The 20,015-nt window shown below is 44.8% G+C and overlaps 1 protein-coding gene across 4 annotated transcripts in view; it reads left to right on the top strand.

Moving 5' to 3' along the window:
- Positions 1-20,015, top strand: part of G3BP2 (G3BP stress granule assembly factor 2) — a 297,094-nt gene that overhangs the window by 60,966 nt on the left and 216,113 nt on the right. For all 4 annotated transcript variants that reach the window (XM_078676048.1, XM_078676046.1, XM_078676047.1 and 1 more), the window contains exon 3: positions 7,232-7,313. In XM_078676048.1, the coding sequence (XP_078532174.1) occupies positions 7,232-7,313 (82 nt within the window). The remainder of the gene's footprint in view (positions 1-7,231; positions 7,314-20,015) is intronic.

The following is a 20,015-nucleotide window of genomic DNA, read 5'->3' as shown; positions in this document are numbered from 1 at the left end:
CTGAAGGGCAGAAGCCCCAGTATGATAAAACAGCCGGTATTTCAAATTGGATGCTGCGCCGAAAAGATGAAAGGCTGAGCTCTAAGCACGTGCAGCAGGTTCTCTTCACACTAAGCTGTCCCTCCATGTGGACTTGTGCCTTAATATCATTAGACTCGTTCGTGTGTTGTCAGATGGAAACATGTCACTGCAACTTTTAAATCAATCGTGTGGGTTAAATTAGAACAGTACAGAGCGGGCATTAACCCACCGAGCTTTCTGGCAGCACTGCGGGCTTCCTTACAGCAGATCCTGCGGCCGGCAGCGCAGATAATGCCCGCTCCTCGTGGCCGGATATGGTAGCAGTGTGAGTAAGGCACAGCAAGGATGAGTGCTATGGTATAGAGCCCCTGACGTCTATGATTCCAACAAGGCAGGAAGTGACTCTTGCAAAGTCAGAGGGCACAAATAGCTCAGTGGGTTCATGCTAAGCTAGTAGACGACCCTGGCACTGGTAAGATTTTTATGTTCCTAGTTTTAGTCTTCGATTGGACCAAAACCTGCAACAGTAAACTGTAATCCCAAAGGGAGCATAGCCGCGGGCGCTTTTCATTGTTAACAACATCGTCTCCTAAAGTCTGGGAAGGGTGCCTCGAAGCACTTCAAACTGTAATGATCTGAAGCACCAAACCACGCTCGCTTTCAAAGCGAGGTCTGGCGCTAGAAAACTAGGCACCCGGGGACAGCGTGTCCCTCCATTCTCCCTATTTAATATGTTTACGGTTTCTAGCGCCTGACTCAGCATTTAATCTCTACGAGATTGCCAAAATGAGCACCTTCTGTTGATATCAGTGACGTCTACTGTCATTGGCACGCTGCATTTAATTCTCAAGTTGCCAGCGGTATTAGGCCCGAAGAAGGGGTTACGCAGTATACTTCGGGGGAAACCGCGCCGCTTCACTCCCAGCGCCAAGGTGCCTTGGTATTCGTGTGTTTAACAAATACCACTCTATATTCGAGGCGTGCACCACGCTTTGCTTGCCTTACTGCCGCTCTATGCTTCGGGAATGTAAAGTGCAGCAGTGACTACTGCAAACTCCAGTTTTCCTTCTGGACATGCACAATCTGGCACAATTGTGTCTGGATGATTGCCCAAGGCACCCAGAGGACTCCTACACCAAGATGTGTTACTTTAATCCTAGGCTTTCAGTTAAGAATTTGGTGAACTCTGGGAGCTGTAGTCCTAGTTTCTTTCAGTTTTTTTTCATTTAATTAAACTAAACCATCTCAAAACAAGGACCTGTAATAGAAAAGCCTGGGATTGGAACACAGTGTCCTTGGTCGCACAGGGCCTTCTGCAAACATTAAGCTTGACTCAACACTTTTGGTATTCTAAAGTTGCTTTAGGGCGCTATGGGGTAACGGAAGAGCAAGGTGAATTAGCATGAAGTAGGGGACAATAAATAGTGTTGGGAATAAATGTCCTCGTTTGTGGAAGAGACTTTGATGAAAAAAACGCAAATACAATTAGACAAGATTGTCACATTTCGAGTCCAGATGGTGTACTTTCCTTTTTCCTGGATCTAGTGCTCTAAAAGAGGGCCGAGACTGTCTTTTTTTTTTTTTTGCACCAGGGTCCCAGTAGTTTGTGTTTTTACCAACGTCTTTGACCCTGCACCCACCCCCACCCTTCCCCCCACACTTGCCATACTTTTTAATGCACTTCGACCTTTGATTACATGGTAGGCGCATCCTTCGTCACATGGCTTCTCAGCGCTAGCACATCCCGCTGGTCTGCTCTCCCACGAAGCAGGCGCGTCCCTGCATGTTTATCAATCCCCGGAGGCGGTGCCTGTGAGAGCCGGGATGGGCTGGAAACAACCCACACCTGCAGTGTGAGAGACAGTGTGTATGAGAGACAGCAGAGCAGTGTGTGTAAGAAAGACAGCAGTGTGTAAGAAAGACAGCAGTGTGTAAGAAAGACAGCAGTGTGTAAGAAAGACAGCAGTGTGTAAGAAAGACAGCAGTGTGTGAGAGGGACAGCCGTGGGTGTGTTCAAGGCAGAGTCAGCAGTGTGAGAGAGACAGCAGTGTGAGACCTTTTATTTAGGTTTTGGTTTTTGAAACATAAATAAAACGAATTATTTGCAATGTCAATAGCACAAACTTGCGTAAATACATGACCTATTGCATCGAAAATGCAATAGGTCTCGCATTTGCGAGAGATTAAGCTATTGCCATTGTAAATGACAATGCCATTTATTTATCTGTTTTCAAAACCAACACATAAATAAAAAGTTTGTCATTTACAATGCCAATAGCTCAAACTTTTGCAAAGGCGAAACCGTTGCATTGTAAATGCTTGTTTAATATATGGGAGGGCAATTCCTCCGTCGTACCATGGGAGCGTCTGCTTAGCCAACGCTATACGTGACCTGCCTTCCCAAAGCAGACTACGCTGCAATCCTTCCACTTCTCGAAAGTAACTAGCTGGTACTACATCCAGAGTGTTCTGAAGGGCATAGAGGAACCGGGGCAAAGACATCATTTTAAACAGGGTCGCTCGTCCCAACAGCGACAGCGGAAGTTTCTTCCAGCCAGCCACGTCGCTTTTCAATCGGGCCAGTGGAGGAAGAAGGTTCTTATCGTATCGAATTGTGGGATCCATTGAAATGTAAATCCCGAGATACTTAAACCCGTCCCTAGCTCTCTGTATAGGACAATTACGGGGCAGGACGGGGACATCGCCGCACAACACGTAAAGATAGGACTTCGTCCAATTTGTTTTCAATCCCGAATTCCTACCATAAGAGGCTAAAACATCGCAGACAACGTTAAGGGATTTCTTGGGAGAAGTCAGTTAAAGTAAAATGTCGTTGGCATATAAAGAAATCTGACCTTCAAATTGTGGGGACCAACGAATACCCTTTATAGAGGGCTCCCAACGGATCCAAGCCGCCAGAGGCTCTAGAGCCAGTGAGAACAGAAGGGGCGACAGCGGACACCCCTGTCTAGTGCCCCGCCCAAGACAAAATGGCGCCGAGACCCGATTGTTAAGTCCTCTGGATTGAGGCTGAAGGCTTGAGGCAGGTCAGGGGTCACTGAATCTTCGGTCAGGATTGCTGGGGGGACCTACACGTGGTGTTCACGGGCCGGGCTCGGCGGGTGCAGAGTGTGCTGGATACACGGTTCCTGGCTGGCACCAGAAGCTGCAGTTTAAACACGTCGGGTGATCACGGGAGAAAACACTTGGAAAGTAGATGCAGGCAGGTCCTCCGGGGTTGTTGGGGTTGCTATCCGCCGGACACGTCGGGATTTCGCAGGAGCAGGTTCAAGGGGAGACATGCCTGTAGGGCTGGGGCCAAGTCGGTGGGCGTTGTCCTCTTGTTAATTCTAAATGGGGGTGGGGTCGCACACTACTCACACACCGGCGGTGTCGCCCCTAAGGACTCTGGTCAATGTAGTAAAGTGTTCGCGATGCATCATCTTTCGATCTTCTGCTATCTTCGCTGTCTTCGCCATCTTGTTAGTTCTGCACAGCTTCTCGGCCTTCTTTTCTTGTCGTTGCTGGATCTGTAAAAGCAAGGTTCAGGGTGCCCCAAAACACTCGATTTAGGGGCGTTGCAGGTAGGTTAAGGGCAGTGACCAAGGGGTCCCTTCCCTGGGGTGAGTACACTCCCTATTCTGCCACTCTCCAGTAGGAGGGGGGGTAGGAGCCTAGTCCTGATTGGCTGGGTCCCCCCATCCTCAAGATGACGGGAACACGACGTTGTGCTTCACCTCGCCTCCCCCAACCTAGGGGTGGGATAGGCAGAGGTGGGCACACATCTCTTCCTTACTTTGTTTTCCCGCCTGGTTTCTCGCCCAAAGTGTGTTGTGGGGGCGGTGTAAAACCAGTGAGGACCAGTTGCGGAGTACAGCCAGTGGTCTGGAGAGGCTCACAAAGGCGGTAGGCCTTTGAAGCTTCTCCTTCGTGAACCCTGCTCATCCTGGGGGAGGGGGCTTGCCACCTCGTCTCAGGATGTGCATGGTTTCAGGCCCCCGAGAGCAGCAGCTCTCGACCCAGGGGGCCTAGAAACGTGTGGGGTGGCAGCCTCGGCAGCCACTCAGTCAGGTCACTGGGAGTTGGTCGAGTTTCAGGGGGCATCTGTAAGATGCCCTCTGTAGTGTATTTTACATAAAATCCCACACTGGCATCAGTGTGGGTTTAATGTGCAGAGAAGTTTGATACCAAACTTCTCAGTCTTTAGCGCAGCAATATACTCTTAATGGCAGCACTGCACTTACAGTGCCTAGGAATGGACCTGGGCACTGTAGGTACCGGGCTCATGCACTTTTACCCTCACCACTGGCATAGGGCACCCAGCTAGAGGGGTGACTGATGGATGCCAGGGCAGTGGCTTGTGGCCATGGCACACGGGGATGTGTGCCATGTCGACTTTTCACTTTGGTCTGCACAAAGACCCGCAGCCTGCAAGGGCAGGGTGTGTGTGTCAAGGTACAGGGCGTCTAAGGGTGGCACAATGAGTGCTGCAGCTCTCAGGGCCTTCTCTGGTCACAGTTCCCTGGGTAGATGCCAATAGAGTTTAGGCCTCAATGCAGTTTTAGGGTAGGAACACAGGCCCTAAGTACCTGTTTGGAAGGAGCCCAGGGCGCACACAAAGCACATCAGCAAAAAGTGGAGGCATACTCATGCAAGAAAGAGGGCACTTTCTCACTGGCCTGCCTTGGTGGACTCTGCTCACAATCGCTGGAGTACCTCTGCAGACCAGTTGGCCACTTGGGCCACTGGTGTCTGGTCTGAGGTGGGTCTGTAGCCGGTTTTCACTGTTTCTCAGGGCTGAGGTCTTCAGTTTTAAAGTTAATTTCTTCTTGGACAGGTTCGCTGTCCACGGATGTTTCTTGATCTTTATAGAAGGCAGGCAGGCCTCCCATGGTTTTGGAGGTCACTGGGCCTGCACGACGAGTTGACTTTTGTAGCCAAGACGAAAGGCAGCAGACCGGAAGGCAGCAAGGCTGGGGCCAAGTCGCTGGTCCTTCTTTCTAGCTGGTGCCACTCTTCGGCGTCCAGGCTTTGTAGGTCATGGGATGCTAGATTTAGGGTTGTTACAGGAGAGACAAGCAGGAACCAATTGGTTCCTTACCTCGGGGGGCGGGTTTACATGCTCTATGATGTGGGAGGGGCATAGCGTTAGCCCTGATTGGATAAATCCCATCATCTCCAAGATGGTGGGCACTGATAAATGTCTCACTGCGCCTCCAGCACCCGAGGGGTGGAGTTGGTGAAGGGCACGCACACCCTATTCTCGCCTAGTTTTCCAGCCAGTTCTTCCTCCAAAAGTGTGAGTTTGAACCAGGGGCTGCCAGCTTTTGCAAGCGGCAGAGGCTGGGGATGCATTACAAAGGCAACAAGGCCTTGAAAGCTTCAATCTCAAGCACTATGCTCGTCAGGATGGGCTTTGTTTCTGGCCTCACATAAGGGTCCAGAAACATGTCTGGTGGTGGCAGGCTGTCTAAAGCACGCCAGAGAACACACCAGGGTTGGTAGGTTTTCTGAGATGCCCTCTGAGTAACCTTTTAATAAATCCAACACAGGCATCGGTGTGGGTTTATTGAGAGGAGGGGTTTGGTACCAAACACTTCTGGGTTCAGTGAAGCCATCATGGTGCTGGGAAACTAGAGTTGTCAAGTTTCCAGCCCATGTACTCTTAATGACTTTCCTTGCACTTAAAAAGGACGTGCAGATATGTCCACATCTGAGAGATAATTGACCCTAACTTAGGGCTTGTAAGGCCTGCTAGAGGGGCGACTTAACTGTACTGTAGGTAAGACAAATTGGGTTAGTTCCATGTTTTAAGCCTGATCAGACTTAATGTCAGCTAAATTAAAACCAAGTAATCAAGCCTCCTTGTAGGTATGTATTCCATTGAGTAAAAATGTAGGTTACAATAGGGTACAGGTAGCAGCCCCAAATTCTTTGCAGCAGAGAAGTAGATGAATAAATGATTCTTTTTTGTAATTACAAAGTCTGCATTTTGGAATGGTGGCGGTGCAGTTTTTCCAATTTGATTGAAAATCGTTAATTGTACAAACTATACAAAGTGTGACGAAACAGAAATGGCAGAACCAACATAGTTGACAGATCTTAATGGTTTCCATCGCGAGTGAGAATTCATTGCAATAACGTTATTTGCTTGGGAAAATTGCACGAAGTAAATTATGTCAATGACATTGAAACATGGTGCTTGACCAATGAGAATTTTTGAGCCAGTAGAACATTTGTGACCCCTGGGCATTCTTGGTTTGGTTTTAATGAACGTCTTAAAAACAGTTTTTCAGGGCTCTTATTTAATGAGGTCCATATGGCAATGGGCCCAGATACGTCAAATATACAAAAATAAGACTGACCCCTGAAATGACTGCCTTAATTTTCAAGAACCCTGCTTTTAAATGGAATTGAGGGAAAAGGATCATTGAAATGGGTGCCTTCAAAAATGTTCCTTTCCCTCGTATCTCCAGTTTTACTGCCCACTTTTTTTCTTCAACTGCATTGTGAAGTTCAAATGAACCTTTTAGAAAAGACATTGTAGAGACTGTGCTAAAAAATCTTGACTTTAAGAACTTCCGTTGTTAGGTATAGATGTTTGTCCTGTACTATGACACATATCTACTAAATGGCCGAAGACTGACTGCTAAATGTATTTTTAGGATGAGAGACATTGGGACAATGAGTGCCCATTTGTGGAAACGGTTTCCCTGTGATAGAGTATTTCAACCTTTGTATGAGAAATGGGTATTTGCTCTTTGGGTGAGAAGGTTTGAAAGATGCACAACACTTCTGTAAGTGCTTATCTGTGGCAGTGTGATCACTAAGCGACTGAATCCATGTGGTTCTTTTTACTGTATGATTAATGTAAACCTTTGCAATGGATGCCAGCCAGCCCCTTGAGAAAGACCTGGTATATTTTACCTGTTATGAGTGTCTTAATTGTGGGGAGACTAATGGTTCGCTATTTGTAATGAAATATGACTGGAAAGCGGAGAAAATTATTTGACTTTTAACACACTGAATTGTTCACTGTGACTTTTGGAAGTTTTTATCTATATGCATTCCAAGGGTCTTTACATCTTTTTTTCCAAGGGTAGCAATTTAATTGTTATTTGTGTACCTTAGTTTTAAATGTGTATTTTTGACTTGTATTTGTTCATTCAGCTGCACAATTAATTGCCAGTGTGTGCCTTTGTCGTTGCAGATTTTATGGGCGTACGTCTTCTTATGTCCATGGTGGTCTTGATGCCAGTGGAAAACCCCAAGAAGCAGTGTATGGCCAAGCTGTATGTATATATTCTTTTCAGTTATTTATAAGACTTGCCTGTGAAGTTGCAGTTTTGGGAAGGGCTAGTGGCTAGAACTGATGGCCGTTGGTCTCGGGATCCAGGCTTGAATCCCATCTTTGATTATTGACTCAGCAACCTGTGATTGAAAATTACCTAACCTCCTGTGCATGATTTATTTGATGAAGCGGTCTAATGTCATAAGAACAAGTTTGCACAATACAAAACTGCAAAAATGTGGTGTTTAGCACAAAGTTCGCTTTTCTTCGAAGAATGCTCACATTATTTTGCTGTTGAAATTCTTCAAGCTTAAAGTAATTATAGCACTATACCTGTTTCAAAACATCAGATTTATCTAGCTTTGCAAAAAAAAAAAGTAACGATCTGAGGTAAGTTAGAACACTTAACATATATTTGATGCATGATGCTTACCAGCAAGGAGTCTGAATCATTTTTAGGTCTCGCCCTGCGATTGCAGGCCAAAGGCCTGCTGTCGCAGAGCGAGACTATTGTCATCATTCCGGCTTTCAAGGACTGAAAGGGAGAGGACAACAGACTGTCACGCGCACGCAGCAGCAGCCTGCCGGGATCAGGTCGCGCGCGTCAACACGCGCTCCGATTCCGGCAGGCTTTTCACAACATATGCACAACACACATACAACACCCATACAGACCCCCACGCACACACATACAGACCCCCACGCACGCACACACATACACAGAGAACCCCCCGGCGCTTACATACACATCCCCTACCTCGTCTCGGCGTCTTCGTGCTCCCTTACCCCCGCTCCTCTGGTGCGCGCGCACCACTGGTCCTTCTTCTGTGTCTATGATGTAGATCTCCCATGAAGTGTTAACGCTGGAGTACGCAGGAAGAAATCAGACAACGACTAGTTTTTTTAATTGTTAGTGCAAGCGGTAGTTAGGCAGTGGCTGCATAATTTTGGTGCAATATGCTTGCAATAAACTAAAAAATTATCCAGTTCATCAGGTTGCCATTGCTAACCTATTGGCTTAGCGGATGCTTATTTGTGAATCCAGTCCGTAATGTAATGTGTTAATAATGAAAACACAAACATGCCCCAGATATCAGCATTAGATCACTTATTTCAACTCCTTCCGAAACGATGCCAATTAAATCATCACGCAAGAGACATGCATTAGAGGCCAAGAGCAAACCTAAAATTGTCACATGTATGCACACTGTACACTTGACAGCCAAGCGATTGTCAGTGTTTCCGCATGTCCAGAACTGCCGACTTTAGCTGGGAAAAACGGTTCGAGTCTCAGCATCCGCTTAACATCCTCCTATTCTGGGCAAATCACTCAATCGCCCCATACCTCCCAAAAATGAACGTGTATATAATTGGTGCTCTTGTAAAGCGATTCGAGTCGAGATCGCGCTATATAAAACTGCAACAAAAAAGAGCCTCTCTCTGCAGCTTATTCGAATACTTATCCGAAACTGCCTATCGTAGCTGCCATCTTAGCTCAGGAAACAACGCTTTACTCCTTGGACGCCGCGGACATCTTGGAACTGGAAGTGCAATGCGCATGTTCCTCGTAGTTGCAGCGCCAGTGGATGCCGGAAGTAAGCCGGACATGTGAAGATAGGGGTCAGGAAGTGTTTCTTTTGCTGCGTTCGTCGGCTTCTTTCTTCCGGTGCTGGTCTCCCACGCTGTAATCATGTCCGCGTTCGAACAGCTTCGAGCCAATGTGGGCAAACTTCTAAAAGGCATCGACAGGTAACGCATACATGTACTGTGCAAGCTCCTGGGGAAAGAACGAAAGGAAAGCCAATCGGAAAGAAGTGCTACTATTCTATGAGCTCCTTCAACTGGGATGTGATCAGCGCTCTCCCCATAAGACCGCTATTACCGGCTGTTGATCCACTCCCTCATTAGCTCCTGGATCATGATAGGATGAGACCCTCCTCGTTTATGTATTCAATCTATATTATTTGTATTCTGTAATACTTGTCCCTGTGCAACCACAACACACCGTAAAGCCCTGCCTAGTCGCTCAGCAGTTGTTTCTAATTACATTTATTTTCTCGTTGGTTTTGCAGATTTCTAGAGCTTTATTTTTTATTCTGGTCATTATTTCGCGAGCCCTATGCCGGAGGTAATTCATTGCCTTAACAGTCATTTAACATCATCTAATTATACATTTACATATAAAATGCATATACATTTATATATATAACCTCGTACATCTCCTAATAAAAGAAGTGCACAATTGGCAGCGATCATACTCTTCGTATGCATCTTTATTATATTGGCGGTATTTATAGAGCACATACATAGCCTTGAATAGCAGCGCAGTACTGTGTGTAAGTACCCCCATGAAAAAGACTTGCTGTTGAACTTTCCAATAGGAGATTGTGAAAAATAAATGGGTAGGAAAATAAAAACATGAGGGAAGGATACATTGATGGTGTCTAGGAAGGTAAGAAGAATGTAAATGTGTATGTTGGTATTTGTAGAACGTGAATATGTTTGCCAGGTAAGTTGCGATCCTTTTATTACATTTAAAAATGATGCCGCTGGTCTCAATATGACAGGGCTGGACGGGGAGCCAGAGTAGATCATTTAACTTGTGGCTGATGTGGTTTAATTCCTTCATCTCTTGATGAGCCACCCTGCTGCGTCTAGCATACCTTTCAGGGGTTCTAGGGTGATTGGTATAGGTGGGATCACTGAGCAGGGTGTTTTTTGCCTCTGTCTAGGTGGGAAAGGGTTAGGACTTGTACTGTTGTTCTGAAGTCATCTTCCAGGAGAAACTGCTTCACTTTCTTCAAGAAGGAAAGTTGGAACCAGACTGTCTTGGTCTTCCTTATGATCTGTTGCTTGAACAAGTGATCTTTGTTAAGGGTGAATCCCAGAGATTATGAATGGCTAGTCAGCTCGGGGTGAAGCCTGATATGTTTTAGTTGGAGTGCCAGACTTGAATGTGGAGTTGTTTGGTGCTGGCGATAAAGAATATGAATACAGAGTTTGTGAAGTTTAGCGTCAGGAATTTAGAAGAAGTCCCAGTTTGGATGAGTTTGAGGTAGGATTTGAGTTTGTGTGCCATTTGTTTAGGATGTTTTCCGGTAGAGCTGGGTATCCTCTATGTATTGCTGGATCTTGATGCTACTGTCTTTAAGAATGGACTCAAGGGGGTTCCATGTAGAGTTTGAAGATGATGCAGGAGAAGATTCTGCCTTTGTCTTGTGGAACCTATTTCTACACGTTGGCTTCAGTTAGTGTGGAAGGATGGGGACTAGTTTAAGAAAAAACCTGAAAATTCCATGCATGCTTTCAGGGTGTTGATTAGAGGTGAATTGCCAGCAGTGTCGAAGGCTTCAGAGGTCAAGTAGGAGGCAGGGGTTGTTCCTGTTATTGAGAAGGAGGGGATCGTAACCTATTTGGAGTGTGGCTGTCTCAGTACTGCAGCATGATCAGATGTGTGATGGGTAGTCCTGTCAAAGATTCATGTTGCTGATTTAATTCTATAGCTCGGTTGGGACTGCTCTGTCAACCATTTTCACTACGGACGGAAGGTTGTGAAGCTGTGGGTTCTTTAACAGGGCAAGGATCTGATTGTCTTAAGGATGTCTGGGACTGCTCTTTGGCTTTGGGAAGCATTGACTATGTGGAGAAGGGGTCTGAAGGCCTTTCCGTGGAGCGATTAGATGGTGGAAGACAGGCTGTCATCCTCTTAGGAGGTAGACTTGAAAGAGTTCAAAATATTGGAAAGATCCATGTGCAGGACTGAATTGAAGGAGGTCAATTTTGTGGTGAGGTGATTGGGTGTATCTGGAAAGACATGGAAGTAGTACAATGTTGCACCCGATTGTATTCTTTTTTTTTTTTGTTGAAAAAGAGGTTGATGGAGTTGCATTTGTCATCTGAAGCAGGAGCTGTAGGCTCTAGGAGAGGATTGGTGCAGTTGTAACCGGACCTTACTTCTGTTGGTTGCTCTTGTAGTAAGAGACTTTAGCTGTGATGCTGATGAATTGTGATCTTCTGATTTTGTACGGTAAAAGCATCTATTTTTGCTAAACTTTTGTGCGTACGAGGTTTCAGTGAAGCATAGCACTGGACATGAGTTCTCATAATTGGTTTGAATTTGTCAAGGTCGATATTGACGTGGTGAGTTCAGAGTTTTGTGGCAGGCTGTTTATTTCTTCTCACGTTTTTTCAGATGAATGTCTTTGGAGCGCAAGTTAATTTTCCCTCTCTTTTTTTTGTTGTGTTTGATGCCTGGGTCTATTATATGCAATGGTAAAGGGGATGGCAAAGTGGTGTCTCCAATCCAGGGCTACAGGTGTGTGACAGTGGATATTAGGGGATGCTAATAGGATGAGGTCCAGTGCGTTGCCTTTGAAGTGGTTTGGACTATTGATGAGTTATTTTATTTCCTGTTGAGAAGTGTTTAGAAGGCTTAGTTTGCACACTTTGTTTCATAGTTGCCATGGAGGTTTAAGTCTCCCAGGAATGTGGGTGAGTGAGTTCGATGGAGTTAATGAGGTCTGAGATTTCTTCTATGAACTGCTTGTTTAATCGGATTAATCAGAAGTTGTTTTGGTGGTTGAGAAAGGGATGTTGCAGTAGAGGAGCTCAAAAGAATTATGTGTGGTAGTGATGCTGATTGTGCCTGGTCAGGGTGTCCAGTCATAAGCAGGAATTCCCCCCTCCTTTTTAGGTCTCGCCTGAGCCAGCGCATGCGCTGCTCTGGCGAGAGTTTTGGTTAGGGGGCTTTAAAAACCTTACCACACGCTTTTTGTGTGGCCTAAAGCGTGCGGTTTCATCTGTTGTTTTCCACCCATCTACATCCTACTCCGCTTATTATGTATTTAATATCTACTCCCCTGTTCCTCTGTTGCTTCAAACCCCTCTCCATGTGGCATCCTGTTTTCATTGTCACTCCTTCCTCTGCTGCACTACAATGGTGGATGCTTTTACAATGCCCTGGTCTATAGCAGCGGCTGGCCAAGCTAAAAGTATTTTTTTTAAGATTTCCACCACGTTCCTTGATGCAACGTTATAAAGTAACACAGTGGCCATCAGAAAAGTGTTAGAAATGCTGTTTTCTATAGTTTCTATGCTCCAAATATGTCTTCCACGTTGCATCATGCAGCATCATAACAAGCGTCATCACAATGCATCACCCAATGTAGAGCCCTTCTTGGGAATACAGAAGAAAGTCCAGAAAACAATGTTTTTGATATGTTCCAGACAGCCGCCATGGTGTGTTGTCGCTTTGCACCAGGAGATCTGGTGGACAACTTGTAAGACTAGAAAACAATGTGTTTTATACTTTTAGCACAGCTGGTCTCCTTTGTTGAATTTGCCAATGACAGAACATTATAAAAGCATCTGGCATAAGCAAAGGCACAAATCGGTGGCCACAAAGCTTTAACTTATTGGCTTTGTCAATGCTTATTCACTTTAGGCAACAGGCCCACCTGACTGGCTTTCAGGGTTTGAGTTGGCAGAAAAGGTCTGAGTTTGCTTCCTCATAAACAAGCATTGGGAATCCCAATGGGTCTCGCCTTTGGGGCCTATTAGCTTTGGCAGTTCATTCTGTTGGACTGTTCAGGATCGGGAGACACTGGCCAGCATCTTTGAAATAAATAAACATTTGCAATGCAATAGGTGTCACATTTACTCATGTTTGAGCTATTGGCATTGTAAATGACAATGCCTTTTTTTATTATTTGGTTTTTAAAACGTAAAACAAAGGCTTTGCCATTTACAATGCCAATAGCTTAAACTCGCGTAAATGCGAGACCTATTGCATTGCAAATGCTTGTTCTTTTGGTAGGTGAACTGCATGGGGCATGAATATAAATAGAAATCAAAAATGAAAATTTCTCCATTTCAAAATTGTGTGATGAATTCACTATTGACTGATATATAGCTCCAATAAGAGGCTTATTAAAGTTGCATATCGGAATCGATTTTGTGAAAAAAAAATCTAGAATAATTCAGTATCATTTAAGAATCGCTGATCTGTCTGGACATCAGTCCTGCAGAAACCCCTGTTTTTGGTGTAATCCAGATAACTTGTACGTTCGGCAACAGACTAGGGTAGAGGAAATCTATCGTGTCCAATTTCAAACGAAGCCTTCCTCTACACTAGATGCATTATTGGCAGTTAGTTCGTGTCTGTCTCCAGAAATCCCCAAAGGTCTTTTAGTCTAATCTTGGAACGACGTTGTGGTGGCAGTGGAGAAAGGGCTCCCTAGAAACAGCAACAACATATATTAGGCTCATGAAATTACCTACAAGGTCAACAAAAAGTGATTCTTTGGTTAATGACATCTTTACTCTTGAGGAAGCTCTCCTAAGAGGAACAACGTTCAGAATACCTTTTGAAGTGTCTTAGTCAAGAGTGCCTGGCACTTGTACAATTTCATTGTGAACGGTGCTTTCTAGACCACATTGCCACCAGCTGTTCTGGAACTGGCAGTGTACTTTATCACCATACCAGAAGTGTCAAAGGGAGTTGCAGCACTAGAGTTTCACTCACTGGAGCAAGTTAAAGTACTCCCCGTTTGGATTACCTCCTGGCTGTCTGATGCGGTTTGCAGTAAGCACAAGATACTTCGTGTTTATTTTTAGTTACTCCTGGCAAAGCTTTAGAATAGTTATGGAAGGGAGGGAAACCTTTCTCCCTTCTGTGATTATGATTATGCTGACAACTCATTTGCTGTGTTTGGCAGATACTATTTGCTGCAGGACTCAGTCCAAAGATTTTCTGAATATCCGCCCAAAAAGAAGCACAAACACTTTAGACGTGCATCGGCTAATGCAGGAGTTCTTCAAGCCTACAGATACTTCTTTAGACTTTTCTTGAGGCAGTTATGATGGTACCATCTCACTAGATTAAAAGGAGGTGTCCAGAAGGAGATCATAAAGTTGTCCTGAACTGGCCTTAATGCTGACAATGGGACTGGAAAGGCAAATATTATACCTCTCAAAGTTACACATTCCTAAATAGCAGATTTCAGCAGTGAAGTTGTACATGCACTTGTCGCAGCAGTGGAAAATTACAACCATCTGAGGTTCCATATAAATCAACAATGATTCTTAAGTGGAAGAGGATGCCAGCCACCATTTGCCTCTGCTGAAGCATCTTATTCATCACCCAAAGAATTACTCTATCCCCTTTACTCTAACTTATCACACTGTGTGGTTAGCCACTATTCTGAGAAACTTTCTCCATACCTACAAGAGTGCTAAAAACGAATTTAAGATTAATGGTTTTAATATACAGGTCCGATTGCTTGAGCTCTCAAAGTAAAGTTGCTTCTAAATTAGAAACTTAAAAAATCCAGGGAACCCCACTTGCAGGAATAAAGCATAGTGCACCTTTTACAATAAAAACAGGACTATAAAAAGTGCTGTGAATGTACAATGACATCAATTTATGTTTTGGAGTAAAAAAAAGATGGAAAAGTTGAGTCCTATTTTGGACCCGAGAACAGAAAAAGATGTACATTCTTTATGAACTGCAGCATGGTCAATCTAATGATGATGCTGAAGTGAAAGTATATCCTTCAAGGGAGAAAATCCTCCGTTTGAGAGAAAGACAAACCGCTTTATTGATAACCTCTTTCCTTGGGTCACTGGAATCCGTCCATAGCTCTTTATCCTTAGCCCCCTAACTCTAGGCTCCCCTGATCCCTGCAGCCTAAAAAGCGTGCAAAACCGTGTTTGCAGCAGTATTGCTGTGTACAAGAATGACTGAACCAATACTAAACAATGTTTCAGCAGACAGTACACTGACTGACAATAGTGCCAGACATTACCGGCTAAGAAGGGATGGTGTCTGTTTCAGAGACTTTCTCAGGGGAAACGGTCCTATAAAGAATGCTTGCATTGTATTAAAAATGCCTTGTGATATGGGTGTGGATGTCGGCTGACAACAATTATTGAAAATCCCATGTTAACGGAGTAAAACTTATGTTTTGTCATCTTGATTATCCATAATCATAATATTTACTGAGTTTGTGAGCAGTCCACCTGCTTTCTGAGGAATCGAAGGGTTGTCCCTACCAGCAACAGAAGAATGTCATGCTTAAACCATACTCTAGTTTTAAGATTAATTGAGAGCTAAACTGCCAAAGTTCTGCACTCTGAAAAAGGGTCAGTCTTTGAAAGAAGAATAACAGTGCAGTGGTCTTACTTTTTCTTGGTCTTCACCAAAACACGCAGCCTGCTTTAACAGTGTTTGTAACGGTACAGGGCCTCCAGGGGTGGCACAATAAGTGCTACAATCCTTAAAGGCATTCCCTGGCCACAGTGTCCTTGGTACCCGTGGTACCCTTTACAAGGGATTGACATGTGGCAGAGAGGTGCCAATTAGGTGTACAAGGTACAGTTTTGGCAAAGAACACAGGGCCTGGGAACCTGATTGGCAGGGACCCAGGGCACATTAAGTCAGTGCATTTGTAGTCTGGCAAAAAGTGGGGCGGCTACTGCAACAGAAACCCAGCTTCCTACAATGTCCAATTGCTCGTGGCTGTAGCGCTGTACCTCCCACCTCTTCAGGTTTAGAAAGACGCACAGGAACCTTCTCTGTCAGAGTGCGTTTGTTTCAGAAAGACATTGCAAAAGACATCGTGTTTTTTTTGGGGGGGGGGGTTTGGGGGTTCGGATGAAGACCTCCGCTTGAACACTGTGTTGGTCGAACCGCCTACTGCCAGCAGTTCCTTATGCATCTATGAGACAGTCCAATACCTATACAGAAAACCATACAAATGTGTAAAGTGAAGAAAGCAAAGGTCCTTATTTTAAGGCAGCTGTGAGCAGCAACGGAAGAGTACAATGAAGGGATAATGTTGCATTATATAGTGACATGGACAATGAGATTGGTTGTAATGGTCACATGTTTGACTTTTTATTCTAATAATGTAAAATGTAGTTTTTTGATGGCTGCTGTGAGAAATCAGTAAAGGAAGTTGAAGCATAATTGAGCATCCAGTCCTGACATGCAGTAGAATTCCTCCACGAGCGACTATACAGTGTTTGTTGTACTTTATTTGCAGCAGATAACTAGTCCCAAGAACTGCTTTGTCCAAAGGAAACAAATGTAATCTGTTTTACCACTAAATCAGAAGGGTTCCTGAGTTTGTCTATTGAGCCAGAATAGTTGACTTTGTAGTGATAAACACGTGTTCGAGGCATGTGAGCTCTAGATCACATGCTTTGCATATTCCACAAAGTGTGCAACTTTTGCCTCTCCCCGGAGCACAACGAAAAATACTGTTAATTGTGTAAATCGTTCCGGGCTTGATGTCATGAAATGCAACACCAACACAGCGGCTCCATTCCGGGTCTCTTTGGAGAAGATTCCGAACAAGACGTCGACGACGCACGGGGAGCTGAGGACGAAGAGGCGCTTATTTCATGTCAGAAGCAGACTCTTACATGGACGAAGAGATTCCGCAGGGTCAGTGTCCTGCGACCACCGATCCTCCCCTGCTCCAAACCCCACCTCTTCCCAAGAAAAAGGCCCCTGTCCCTCCTCTGCCTTCGGGCCAAGGTCGGCACCGAGAACACGTTTCCTACGCCCCACTTTCGGACCTGGCACCGAAACAAATATGAAAGCTTTCTGGCTCTGGATCGAGTATGCCACATTCGGGCACCAAGCCAAAACAGAACCGGAGGACACTTGCACATTCCTCTTGAGAGAAAACATGTTGGTATTAACACCGCTCCTCCTCCACTAACACCTCCTTCCTCACCTAACCCAAATTTGTTGATAACACCCACAAATTCCCTACGACATTGCAGGGGCTCAAACTATTGCTACGACTCGTCCCTTAAATAAAAAACAATGTCAGGACCTTGCCTCCTTTTTTAATGATAAAATAGAAAATATCATCCTTAACAACAGTTCCATCTCCAATGGAAATGGCCCACAGGACGACATCCCCATAATGCCGGACAAACTGAACACCCTAGAGCAATGGCCTCCTATAACCGTGGACTCCCTAAAATCTTCTATGAAATCCATATCATCAGGTTCCCCTCGTGATCCACTACCCGTTAGTATCCTAAAGCAGCTTGATACCACCTCCCTGACTATTATAGCAGACACGCTAAATTCATCTCTCCAACTCTCCACAGTTCCTTCATGTTGGAAACACGCAATGGTAAACCCACTTCTGAAAAAACCCTCAGCTGACCCCACTATCCTGACAAATTACCGGCTAATATCTCTGCTTCCTGCTTTTTCCAAGCTCATGGAAAGGCACATACACTCTGCTCTCACCCTCTTCGCCGAGGAAAACGACCTCCTCCATCCCACACAATCAGGCTTCAGAGCAGGATACTCTACAGAGACCGCTCTGCTGGGTGTTACAGAAAACATCAGGAAACTCCTGGATGAGGGACAAACGGTCGCACTCATTCTATTAGATTTGAGTGCGGCGTTTGATACCATCTCCCATAGCAAACTCCTGGCCACACTCGAGAGAAATGGTATCCGCAGTGATGCCTTGAAATGGATTAAGTCCTTCTTAACTGATAGGACCTTCCAGATCAAATCTAACCTTGCCTGCTCAGACACTTTCCTCGCCCCACATGGAGTACCACAGGGCTCCATTCTGAGCCCGCTGTTTTTCAATCTGTATCTTAGACCCTTGGCTGTCCTAGCGGACTGCGTAGGACTAACCCTCATGACCTCCGTTCCCTCTCTCCTCAAACATGGGCTCCAGAAAATCTTCAACTGGATGACCACCAACCAGTTGAAACTAAACGGTGATAAAACCGAGATCCTTCTGTTAGGAAAAAATAAAGAACTCTGGAACTCCTCTTACTGGCCCACCGAGTTGGGAAATCTCCCCACTCCAGCAACCCAGGTAAGAAACTTAGAAGTTATCATTGATGATGCCCTGTCAATGAAACAGCAGGCAAACAAAGTTGTAGGCCTATGCTTCACCATAATAAAGTGGCTGAAAAAAAAATTATATGGATGCTACCCCCCGCCACACAAAAGACTGTAGTCAACGCATTAATTACATCGCGTCTTCACTACGGCAACATCCTTTACCCGAGTTCAAACCAAGCAGTTATCAAACGACTTCAGCTGATCCAAAATTCAGCCGCAAGACTCCTGTGTAAAATACCAAAAACCGCAAGAGTGTCAAAACATCTGAATGATCTTCATTTGCTCAGGGTAGAAAACTGTATCAGCTTCAAAACCCTGAGCTACATGTTTAAGATCAAATCTAAAACGGCACCAACCTATCTGCAAGCATTAGCCACTCCCTACCTACCAGCAAGAAATCTGCGCTCTCAAACTGCAGCAAATTTTGCTGTTCCCAGGTTTAGATTGCAAAGAATTGGTGGAAGATCTTTCTCGGTCAGAGGGCCCATCCTGTGGATCACACTTCCCTTACATATCCGGAAAGAAGAAAACTACGCCAGTTTCCGAAAGAATGTAAAAACTTGGCTCTTCCAGAAACAACTGTGCTAAAACCATGCTTATCGTATACCTTTGTTAATCGATATGCCAAAGGCGCCGGGAAACCCTTCTTTGGTAGCTGTGCGCCATACAACTGTTAAAAAAAAAAAAAAAAAAAATACTACCACATACACCCGACAACCAGGATGACTGGGACTGGGTACATAATAGTCCTGATCCATTGAACGATTATAACACAGATCCAAACACAGATAATGATCCAGATCTATACCCTAGAAAACCCTCTCCACCTGATGATAATGTAGGGTACATAGAACTAATAAATGGTGTTGCTGAATTTAATGGAGTTCAGCTTCATAAAGAGTCGCTTGAGAAGGATTTTCTCTTTGAGACACTAAGCTCTTCCCAAAGATCCACTCACACACTGCCTATGCTAAAGGGTATGCTAAAACATGCGGACGACATCTTTACAGATCCCGTTCGCGCACAAATTCTTACACCAAGGGTAGATAAAAAGTATAAATCTGCACCATTAGATTTAGTTTACATCAAGTCAATTACCATTAGATTCCTTAGTGGTTTCTAATGCCCATAAATGGGCAAACTCACAAGCATCGGGGGATGCCACTCCTCCAGACAAGGAATCTAAATTAATAGACGCCTCAGGGAAAAGAGTAGCTTCACAGGCAGCCAATCATTGGTGTATTGCCAATACCCAGGCTCTCTCAGCTAGATACGATAGAGCGCACTACGACGAATTGGAACAATTAGTCCAATTTCTACCTGATGAAGATAAGTCTATGGCACACGGCCTAGTTCTGTAAGGAAAGCTAATTTCAAACGCGTCTATTAGATGCGCTTTAGATGAAGCTGACACTGGGGCTCGTGCAATCAACACAAAGGTATTGCTCAGAAGGCACGCCTGGCGTAGAATTTCAGGGTTTAAACCGGAAGTACAGGCTTCTATCTTAAACTTACCTTTTGATAAAGAACATCTCTTTTGTTCTGTTGGAGACACTTACTTAGAGAAGATGAAGGACACCGACGTTGCAAAATCTATGGGAGCACTACAGTCCCCATCCAATTGGGGTTCTTTTCATCGCTCCTTCCGGGGGGGCTCTAAAAACATATCTACAGACAACACCTCTACATCCTATATAGTAAACAGTCAGTCCTTCTCTTCAAGAGGTTACTTTCGAGGCCGATATAGAGGCAATAATGGCAAGGGAAGAGGTAAAGGTTCCACACCTGCACCTCTCCCTCAACAAACAGTGA

Source organism: Lissotriton helveticus, chromosome 2_1 (genome assembly GCF_964261635.1).
Source record: "Lissotriton helveticus chromosome 2_1, aLisHel1.1, whole genome shotgun sequence".
Taxonomy (NCBI): Eukaryota; Metazoa; Chordata; class Amphibia; order Caudata; family Salamandridae; genus Lissotriton; species Lissotriton helveticus.
The sequence above is the reverse complement of the archived record's forward strand: the minus strand, read 5'-3'. Positions and strand labels throughout refer to the sequence as shown.